This window comes from Temnothorax nylanderi, unplaced genomic scaffold, assembly GCF_030848795.1.
Source record: "Temnothorax nylanderi isolate EJ_2023f unplaced genomic scaffold, tnyl_v1.0 TNYL_tig0285_pilon, whole genome shotgun sequence".
NCBI lineage: Eukaryota > Metazoa > Arthropoda > Insecta > Hymenoptera > Formicidae > Temnothorax > Temnothorax nylanderi.
The window spans coordinates 229299-239667 of record NW_027249347.1 but is presented as its reverse complement, the minus strand read 5'-3'; the positions used below and the strand labels follow the sequence as shown (position 1 = coordinate 239667).

At 40.5% G+C, this 10369-nt stretch overlaps 2 protein-coding genes across 2 annotated transcripts; both read right to left on the bottom strand.

The window, feature by feature from the left end:
• Window positions 1–401: 401 nt before the first annotated feature.
• Window positions 402–5951, bottom strand: LOC139780576 (uncharacterized). The gene is given in 4 exon segments (XM_071719268.1): window positions 402–1923; window positions 2008–3625; window positions 5806–5871; window positions 5874–5951. Coding segments are annotated over 4 exon segments (2355 nt in total). The 3' UTR covers window positions 402–1330.
• Window positions 5952–6704: 753 nt separating this feature from the next.
• On the bottom strand, window positions 6705–9859 carry LOC139780578 (cell division cycle protein 20 homolog). Its single transcript, XM_071719270.1, has 6 exons — window positions 9521–9859; window positions 9239–9368; window positions 8884–9148; window positions 8506–8803; window positions 7920–8240; window positions 6705–7776 (listed from the first exon to the last, which is right to left on the bottom strand). The coding sequence occupies exons 1-6, from the start codon at window positions 9625–9627 to the stop codon at window positions 7452–7454; spliced, it is 1446 nt and encodes a 481-aa protein (XP_071575371.1). The 5' UTR covers window positions 9628–9859; the 3' UTR covers window positions 6705–7451.
• Window positions 9860–10369: the final 510 nt, after the last annotated feature.

Below are 10369 nucleotides of genomic sequence, written 5' to 3'. Positions count from 1 at the left end.
TTTATATTTTATATTATTTAAAACTTTTATAATGCGCCGTATTCAAGTCATGTTCTAGAAATTTTATTTTAAAAAATCACGTTTCAAAATTTTACGCGAGAAAGTTGAATCAAAAAGCATTAAAAACCAAAAATATAGATCAAAGTAGAAAACTATGTTTTAGCGGTTAATTTTATTATGTTTTATGTATAATTATATAGTATTTATAACCACTACTATATAGCTTTCTACTTTTGAATAACTTTTACATGCATCTATATTTATTTAAATAAACATATTATCATACATTTAAAAGAAATACTTGTATTAGTAAAGTATACCACAAAATTTTACAGAGTAATCGATTTTTAGGGAAAACAATAAACAAAATACAACTGCCAAAAGTTTTCATCGACAAAAAGTACAAAATAAAAATATTTATATTTTTGAGAAAAATAACTGATTTACATAAAAATTTGAGGCACAAAATAATACAAGCCTAATTTGTATAAAAAATTTCTTATTTCATTAACTTATATTAATGCAGTATATAAGTAGTTATATTAAATTGATTAAAAAGACTTAAGTACTATGATTTATAAGGTACCTTTCTGAAGTGTGGAGATTTGGCTGATTTTTCATAGGTACATTCGCAGAGCAACAAATGTGCTTTGCTTACTACTGCTTTTCCGAGAACGACGAAAGAATTTATTAACACTAAAAAAACTTTCGCGTGTTCTCAGTAAATCAGTAGCGCACACAGGTACGTTTGTATGCATTATAATATATTGCACAATTCCCACATTATAAATACTACCGTATCGCTAACACGCCCGATTACTATTATTATCTCATTGATGTCGGTTCATGGCACGAAGCGCTTCATTCTTTGAAATAGTTATGTGCCAAATAATGTACATTGCAATTAATACTTAAAAGATAGGGAATAATGTAAAAGAAAAAAATATCTTTCCGTACAGAAACTTTCGTATTCCGAGTTTGATATCGTCATTGGTAGCTAATGCCATATTGATCAATCGTTTCGACTTAACTTTCGTGTTCTGTTGTATTATCGGTTTCTTATCTAACAATGCGCAACATTTTATATTAACACAATATCCTTTAAACGCAAATGGAAATGTGCGTTTTATCTTACAAGGTTTCGTTTTTATCAATCAACAAGATTATTAATTCCCGAATTTTTTAATCTTTTAATAGTATATCTTGAAATAAATATATCGATCTGAATGCATATTATAGTACATCTGAATATATTTCGAATATATTTCGACAGAACACAAAAGTCAAGGGATATCTCCGCGGCTCTCCATTGTTTACGCGTGATTTCGTTCTAAGGCCTATGGTTCGCGAGCCTCGGATCCTCTATGATCTGCACGCTCTTCACTTTCGGTCGGGCCGCTGTGCGCTCGCCATATTTTCCGCCCGAGAGACCTCTTTCGACGTCCAGATTGCTCGCCTCGTAACTCGATTTGCCGATGTAGGATTCCGTAGGATTGCCGATCAAGTCTCGAGCGCCACTGTTTGATGCCAATCGCGCCAGTTCGTGCAGAGGGCTCGTGGAGAATGAATTTTGATCCTTCGGGGCTTGATCGTCGCCGAGATCGTAATTGGTCTGTCGCGTCAACTCCTCGATACTTTTGGCGTATTGAACGAGATATTGCTGCAGCAGGGCTTTCAAGTTCACGTTCGGCGAGGCCTTGGGTTGTATGGGCGGCACTCCGTCCACTCTTAGAATGATCACTGGTATCAGGGAGCTCCCGGCTTGCACGAAGGTCGGCTGCACGTTGAGGATTGATGCGGGATTCTTGATATATTGCGAGATAGACGGATTGTAGTTTAGCAGGTCTGAATACTGCAGATTCGAGTAGCCATCCAGATTCTTGCCTCCTGCCGCGTTAATCTTTTTCGCCGAGCTGCCGCCAGCTGGAAATACAATTCTCAAGTAGTGTGTGTGTGCGTGTCATGCAATCACGGTACGTATTTCTAAAGCATAAAGTTTTAGCTTACCTGATTGAGCGTAGAGTCTGGTGAGTCTCGCATTCTTCTCAATGTTGTCAATGTATTCCGGATTTGGACTGTTCACCATGTATTTCGAGGTCGGTCGTCTCAACGTTTCGTACCGATTCTTCTGATATTTTCCGGTTGACTTGAGAGAGTCCCTTAATGGGGTTGCTGAAGAGACCGAGTACGTGGGCGAGACTCCGCTGCCGGCTTTGGCCTGCTGCGAAACTGCCTGCTTCTGACCGAAGTAGTTCTGATAGCCCAGCCGAAACGCTTGCTGCTGCTGCTGCAGCCGGGACAGGGAATTCATCGAGATGAACGGAGTTCGCGGACCGATGGGTTCTGGCGCCATTGGGAATTGCACCGGGCCCTGCGACATCACGCTGCTCTCCGTGGAGGCGGATTCGTAGATCTGCGAAGATGCGTCCTGGGTTTTGGCGGCCTGTAACGCGGCCAACGACGGATAGTCGGAGTAAGTCTCGTACGTCATGGGCGGTACGTCGGACACTCTACCGTCTGGATACTTCCAAAATATCTTGTTCTCGTATCTGACACCGTTTTCCACCGTGTACCGAGGCAGATCGGGGAACGGTCCAGCGTTCTCCTGGTAGCCGGACACGTCGTCGGGTCTGGGAGTCGAGGATTCCGCCGCGTTCGAGCCTGGTCGAGCGTAATTGTGAGAATTCAGTTGTTCCAAGAGAGTAGCGGCTTCGAGGGGACTCGACGTCGGGGGTTTCGCTGCGCTTTGTTTCGGTCTGGGGTAACCCTGCACGTTTATCGCGTGCTGAGAACTCTGGCCCTGGCCCACATATCTTTGGACGTACGACGGACTTGGAGTGACGTAGGTATATCGACTTGAACTGGAGGCTGTGTAACTCTGCGGACTCGGAGTGGCGTAACCCGGCGACGTTACTGCTTCCTCGGGGCCAAAGGCCAAAGATTGCGGCGTTGTGGACGCGTACGCACCCTGCTCTTGATAGTCCACGTTCGAGTACGCGTCGACGGAGGGTCGCGCAATCGGCGTGAATCCTTGGTAAGGCTCGGAATCAGATGTCTTTGTCAACTTCGTTCGCAGCCCGAATACCGGCGACGACTTCGTTGCGGGATTGTAAAATTGGTAGCTCGATCTTGCCGAACCGCGGGTTCTCTGATGTCCAAAATCCGCGAACGAGTCGGAAATCGATTTTTGATCGCTCGGCGGTGCTTTCTCTATTATGGTCCTCGGAAGAAACGGGCTGATGGATTCCTCTATGCTCACGGTGGTTCCCGTCTTACCCGCGGGAAAGTAATAATTGTACTTTCGCGGGATAGGCACGGAATTCCGGTCGAAGCCGTAACCGAGCCCGTTATTCACGGTGCGCTTCGACTTCTCGTCGGTCGTATTACCTTCGATCGTGCCGTTATCGAAATCCAGAAGTATTATCGGAGGTAGGATCGGTAGGATCTCTTCGACGTTCTCCCGTTGCTCCTTCTCCTCTTCTCTCCCCCCCTCGGCAGCATCTGGAGCATCGGCAGCATCATCGGCGATGGGACGTTCAACGCTGTCCGAGTCGTTTACCTTGATCTCTCTGCTTCCGGTAGTCGCCGCATTGCAGAGCGCGTGTATCAGCAGGAATGCGACGATCTGAAAGTCAGGGGCACGTGTAAGAAATCGCGCCAGATGCGATGTAACAATGTGTTGGTCATCGATCTGCGGCGATGGCGATCTCACTTTCACTTCCCTTCCCTGTTCGACGAGTATGCACGATCGTCCCGAAGAAATACACCGTTTAAGTTATACCGGACTGAGTTTCCTCTATAATAAGATATATTTCCAAAAGGATGTATTAATTAGATATAATGTTCTATACGAAGGTATCTTCGGAACGATAAGCCGGTTATATATGTAATTACGAAAATAACGAGCGCATAATTGCGATCTAGGAGGGAAGTAGAGCTGAAGATATGGAGAGATATTCCTGTAGGGTCAGAGTCAAGTGTGTCGGTCAACATCGTTAAAACGGGTTTTATTCGTTGCGCACTTGCGATTTTCACCGCTTTCTTTAAACATCAACATCGCAATCTATAGGTAACGACGAATGAAAATATTGCTTTCCAGTTGAGTAATAAAAGTTGAAACAGTTATAAATCGTACCGATAAGAATTTACTGATAACTTTAAAAATTAGTTATATATTTAAGCATTTATATTAAAATATTAATTAAAGTTAGATCAACAAAGGAATCATGAATAGGCTCAAGTTATTCTTATTTTATAAAGATGCGCGAAAGTAACTTGGTATGAGAGAAATTAAAAAATTAATACAAAAATCTGAAAAGTATATAGAAATTAAGAACGTTAAAGTGAAAATTAACTAAATGTACAATTAAAATACTGCAAATAAAATATAAATAATTTATATGATATCTAACACTTTTTGTGTAATTACTAAAATCTTTTAGAAACGTATATAAACCATGTCTATCTTTAAATAGCGGTATATATTTATAAATCAATCAGATTTTTTTCCCCGTTTTCCTGAAGCAACCATGCCGACCGCTCCCAAATTACAATTTTGGCATTAATGATCCAATAAATATTCAGTACGCGACACGTGATGAAAATAGATGTGCATACAACGCGTGTCGAAGTGACCGACCGCGGCCATTCGTCAGCTCGTCAATCAACTCGAAATTGGCGGCGACGGGGATGTAAAAACGCGAGCGGCGTATCGCGCAATTGAGGAGACGTCAAATTTCACGCGGATCTCGTCGGACGTCCGTGTTACGTCGCGCCGGTGCGAAACCGCGGGTGTTACCCAATGCCGAAAAGTGCGTTCGGGACTCCCTTCGACGGCGAATCGCGAGATGAGATGCGTGGCTTATCCTTCTCGCGGACTTTCACTGGCTTGCTCAAGAGCATCTGCCGCGGCCACTTTATCACCGCCTCTTCACGTATGGACCGCGATTGGAAAAATACGCGGAACTTTCACCGGCAATTACGTCCGGTCGAGTCCAGGAAGCGTTCATTCGATCGAGAGAGAGAAAAAAAGATTTTTTGGAACTGTTGCGAAAAATGGCACGAGTGACGTGTGTTTCCGTTAAAATATTTCCCATGGATTTTCGGCGTTAAAACTTCATCCGGAGGGATTATTAAATTTAGGTTGAACAGCTGCAGCCACGAAATTCCACGCGCGATCAATTCCTGTCAATAACGTATTATTCGTACTGATGTCAACACGCGGTTGTTAACTTCGCAATTATGTGTGACTACGTCAGTAACGTTTATCGCAATTACTGCAGTTTCATTATTACAATTATAAAGGAGTGTTAATTTAGGATCATTACAATGTTAATATCACGTAGTGCGAAAATTGTTATCTTTTTAATTATTTTCATTTCAATGGTCTTATTATATAAAAATAAAGAAATAAACAAGAAATTATATAAATATGACAAGAGAGTACAGAGAAAAAAAAATGTATTATTCTCTTAATATATTTTTTACATAGCGAAATATTAATAAAATTCAAAAGAATATAGTACATTTCTTTCTGTCAAAAAATGTAACATTGATAAAAACAAAACACGAAAAATAAATTTTCATTTGACGACTTTATAAATTTTATTACAAGAATCACAGACAATATGTGATCAATGTTTCTATTAAATATAATTTGTGACAGTTTGTAACACAATTAGAATGTAGTACGTTATAATATAATAAATATTAATTATGTCATCGCTTAATAAAACGGAATAGGGATTTGAGGAAAGATAAGGTTCTATAGAGCGTTAATACGTAAAGTTTGATTCAAGTACTCACGTAGATCCTAGTGAAACTCATGACGGCCGACCTTAAACCTGCTAGCTTGGCGGACTTGCCGTGTGTGTGTTTGGTACTGATGAAGCTGAGGCCAGAACATCCCACCTTATATGCCCTCGCTCCTGGTGTGAGAAGGACACCGTCATTATAGTTTCACCACAGCGAGACGAATGCTATTCGCGTTCGATACGGGAAGACATCTGCCAGTAGCGTAACGATGTCTGACAAATCGGCGCGCCGATCAAGGAAAGTTCTTTATTTCTTTTGCATTACGCAAATAAACGTGCACGTATCGCGCTATAAATCGGATTAACAGGGAGAGTTTTTGTCCAGAATGAAGGGTATCAGAGAACGAAATGTTGTGGCTTGTTTGCTATAGCGAATCGCGAATCTGGAATTCGCAACGTGAGATTGATTTTAGCAATTCTGAAAAATTTATTTATTACGTGTCGTTCACAAGAATATATTATGATGAGTCCGAAGGCGTGATGTACGAAATGCATAGGCATGTTGCTTCCATTTTTATTACACTACCGCTCATAATTATTCGAATGATAGATATTTTATCCTTTACTCCGATTTTAAAATCTTAGTACATGTTCCATGTGTTCTAACACAGATAATACTTTATTAGAATAATTGACGCTGTTTTTATAATACATTAGTTGTAATTATACACATACTAAATTTAAATTATTGAAACAAGGTTCATCGAACTATCTCCAATTATAGTCGATATTATACATTATTATTTTATTGATTAAAATTTATATTTCCTATAAACAAAGAGAATAATTATTCTCATACGGAAGAAATATTACAAAAAGCATTGAATAAAATATCAACAGAAACAATGATGAAATTAGTTCAACAAATGCAAACAATTTGTAAAACAGTAATTAAAGCAAAGAGTGCGCATATTGATGAACATTATTTAAGTAAGAATTAATAAAACATTTTTTTATAAAATATTATATATTATAGTTCAATCTATAAGCTTATCGTGTAAAATAATTTTTATCAATAAATACTTCTCCCGGATGTAACTCTCTGTTTCTTTAATTCTTCAAGTTGTTCGAATAAAATTAAGAGTAGAGCATATCAGCGGAAGATTCTGGTAAATTATACATTTACGGAAAAAGAAAGCGTGCACGATGACATTAATAACAAAATAATAGCCAGAATTAATTTCAAGCGATTAATTTTGCGCGCCTACACCGTTGGGCTCATCTCCGTAGCATCAGCTTTCTCGTGTGAATATTCTCTCCGTTGATATATCGCGCTCACATAAATACTTATATTCGTATGTTTCTTAAAATTAAATGTATCTTTATTAGTGCCCTACTTTTTAATATCAACTCAGTCGATCTAAATGTACATCATAAACTATCATAAATACTGTTATTAACTGTCAGAGCTAATCTCATACGAGTTTATTAGATATGCTAATGACCGATAAATAATTTTGTCGTGTGCGTGTATTCGATAGGGCAATTAATTACACCAATCGCGAATGGTTATAGTCGCGCATCTTAAAATTTTTATTGTATAGTATATACTATTTCTATTTTATATTATATACCGATCGCGTATAATCAGTTAGAAAAATAAATACTGAAATAATTGCTAAGCGCTACGTGTCTATTTTATCGAATCGATTGTTTAAGTCTAGACGCGACTGATTTTACGTATTTACAGTCTTTCTTTTTCTGCGGGTCCATTTGGAAACACTTCCAGAACCTTAACGTTTCATCTTCACTGGCACTAAGAACCGTAGTTCCGTCCGGCGACATGGCTAAATGCGATACGTAACTGGTGTGTCCGGTAAGTTCCGCGAGCTTCGTCATCATCGGGTATTTCCAGATTGTCAGCTGATTTTGTGGGTATCCGTGCCCAGAAACGATCTCTTTGTAGTTCGTAGACCACAATAAAGCGGAGACGTAAGACTTGGTGTCTATCGTATTTAAACATCTACCTGTTATAAACAAAAAAATCGAATAACTTGTTACAATCTTTATTTCATTCTCACTACTAATTGTTATATTCATTTCTTATTACTACGTTAAATTTAGTATGCTTTATTATAATTTACAAATCGCCTCTCCGGTAATAACTTGCCTACGTTGCAATTCCAAAACCTAATGGTACGATCGGCGGTACCGCCACCGCTCGCGAGGACATTATTTTGCCAAGGGCACCAAGCGAGCGCTTTTACGGTAAATTGATGATGATTGAATGAATAAATAGGTTGTGTCTGAGAGTGCCTTTGTCCGGTGATCGACGACCAGATTTTTAGCATGTAGTCGTTGCCGCCACTCGCCAGATACTGCCCATCGGGCGACCACTTCAAGCCGCACACATCTTGAGCGTGTGCGTTTATAGTCGCGATCAAATGATCTCGTTCCCTGATGTCGTGATGCACTATTTTACCAGACCTTTGAAACAATTACAATAATTTAATTTTAGTCCTAATCTTAAATCTATCTCACGATTTTATTTTCGGTTTTAATATCGGTTATAGTTTATTTCCATTTTAATGATTGGAGTTTCCTAAAATCTTCAATAAATGTACTTAATTTTAAATTATTATTACATTCATTAATTTAATTAATAGCTCTACAAAATTATTTTTTATAAAGATTAATTAATTTCTTTTAGAAGTTATGGACAACCAGGAAAATTAGCTATCCCGCGTACTACCTGCAACCGCTTGATAGTACATGGGAATTCCAGGAGAGAGAACCGACTCTGGCTACATGTCCGTTCATGACGCGCATTCTCTTCATCTGAGTGCAATCCCAGATTTCTGTATTTCCTCCTGAGGTACCCACTGCCAAATATGGATCTTCCTGAATCCACGCGACGGAACACACATAATCGTTCGCCTCCAATTCAAATAGTTGCTCTGTAGTATCAGTTCCGGCGTTCCACAAATAAACTTTAGCGCCTAACGCCACGGCCAGGATATTATTGTTCGACCAATCCACCAAGTTTAGATCTGTAAATATCATATATTTTTACTCATACGTCCTTCCACGTCTTTCAGAGAGGAGAAACGCAAGAGAGCAGGTCGCTTACAATAATCATCGATAATTTCATGCGCGTCCAACATTCTGGCAGGGTTCTGCGGTATGTATCTCGTGGAAGCTCTGACGCTAGCCGACGTCTTAGTTTGATATCCCTCCGGCGGCGCTGGTGCTTTAATCTGATAAGACAAAACCCTCCTATTGTTTATGTCGCCACCGTAAAGATTCTCTCCTATGAGACGCTGCATCTCCCGTTTCATAAGGCTCGTTCTGTCGGCTCGGTCTCTATTTCGTTCGGCATTCTGTTGCTGAAGAATCTGAAGTAGAAAAAGAGCAATGTATAAACATAGTGTGAAATTATAACATACTGAGATATTTTCAAATTTTGTTACGAAAATGATACTCACTTTGAAGTGACTTAATTCAAAATTAGTTGTGGCTCTCGACGGGATGAATCTGTCACCGCCGTTCCCCGATGCACTGCTGGTGAAAGAGCAGCCCGTAACTTTCTTCGACGAGTTCAAGCTGATATTCACGCTGAAATGGTGGAAGGCAATTCGTGTTAGACAAAGCCGATGTGTCTGCACGCGAATTCGATGAATTCGCTCGACGTTTAAGAGTCATGTAAATTGAGTTATCAATTGAATTAGATTACCGATAAAATTCCCGACGAATTTCAAGACAGTTACCTCAAATTCGACATGCATTTCTTTTGCCATCGCGGGACCGCGCCTTTGATCGCGTCGTCCATGCAGGTCAGATTATCAAGCTCCTTCATGAATCTCAAGCGTGACATGACGGGTGAATAGCGCGTGTCCTCGGGGCGCACTACCGGCCGCTGGAAAAGCTCTGAAATACGGTCCGAGAATGAGAATCGGCGGACGAACGTCGAGCGCGTCGGCGAGAGACAATCAACGCGGCCGAGAAATAACCGGCTGAAAGTGCAGAAACACAAATTCTATCGATCCAGCTGTCGATGCCTAGGATACGTGGGATACGCGTCGATCAGCGTGTCAATACTGCCAATGCCGCGTGAATCCCTCACGAGGCAAGTGCGTGGTTTAAAAGGACGCGACGCTTTTGGCGACGTTACAAGGGGAGATTTAAAAAGAACGTTAACTTTTAAACCGCCACCGGTCGTTCTTGTTTTGCCCGCGCAGGTGTCGCCGCGCGCTTCCGGTTGAATTTGAAATTCTGATGTGGTGGCTAGGCGACTGAATAGTCTCCACCAATAAAATCGACAATGGTTTCGACGCAGTCACGGGATCACTCATTAAAATACAGCAAACAAGGAAAATGACACGACTTAACATTGTTACACAAAATATCTCGCGTGGTCTTTCAATCACATCTTAAGACCAAATAATCTATATGCCTATATAGTGTAGCATTCCTCCTCTGCTCATTTCAAGATAATGGCGTTTATCATAATCGCGTCACGTAAAAGAGTCACGGTGCGATCTCGCTTCGCATGTACTTGGCGCGAGACACTACCGTGTCTTGATATTACATCGGCTGCATTCCGATATTCACTGTCG

What these genes read in the sequence shown, in the direction of transcription:
- LOC139780578 (XM_071719270.1), bottom strand. Translation starts at nt 9,627, where the DNA reads ATGTCACGCTTGAGATTCATGAAGGAGCTTGATAATCTGACCTGCATG. An exon ending in AAATGCATGTCGAATTTGAG is followed by an intron (nt 9,369 to 9,520) that starts GTAACTGTCTTG and finishes CCACCATTTCAG; the next exon opens with CGTGAATATCAGCTTGAACT. An exon ending in TGAAATTATCGATGATTATT is followed by an intron (nt 8,804 to 8,883) that starts GTAAGCGACCTG and finishes TGATATTTACAG; the next exon opens with ATCTAAACTTGGTGGATTGG.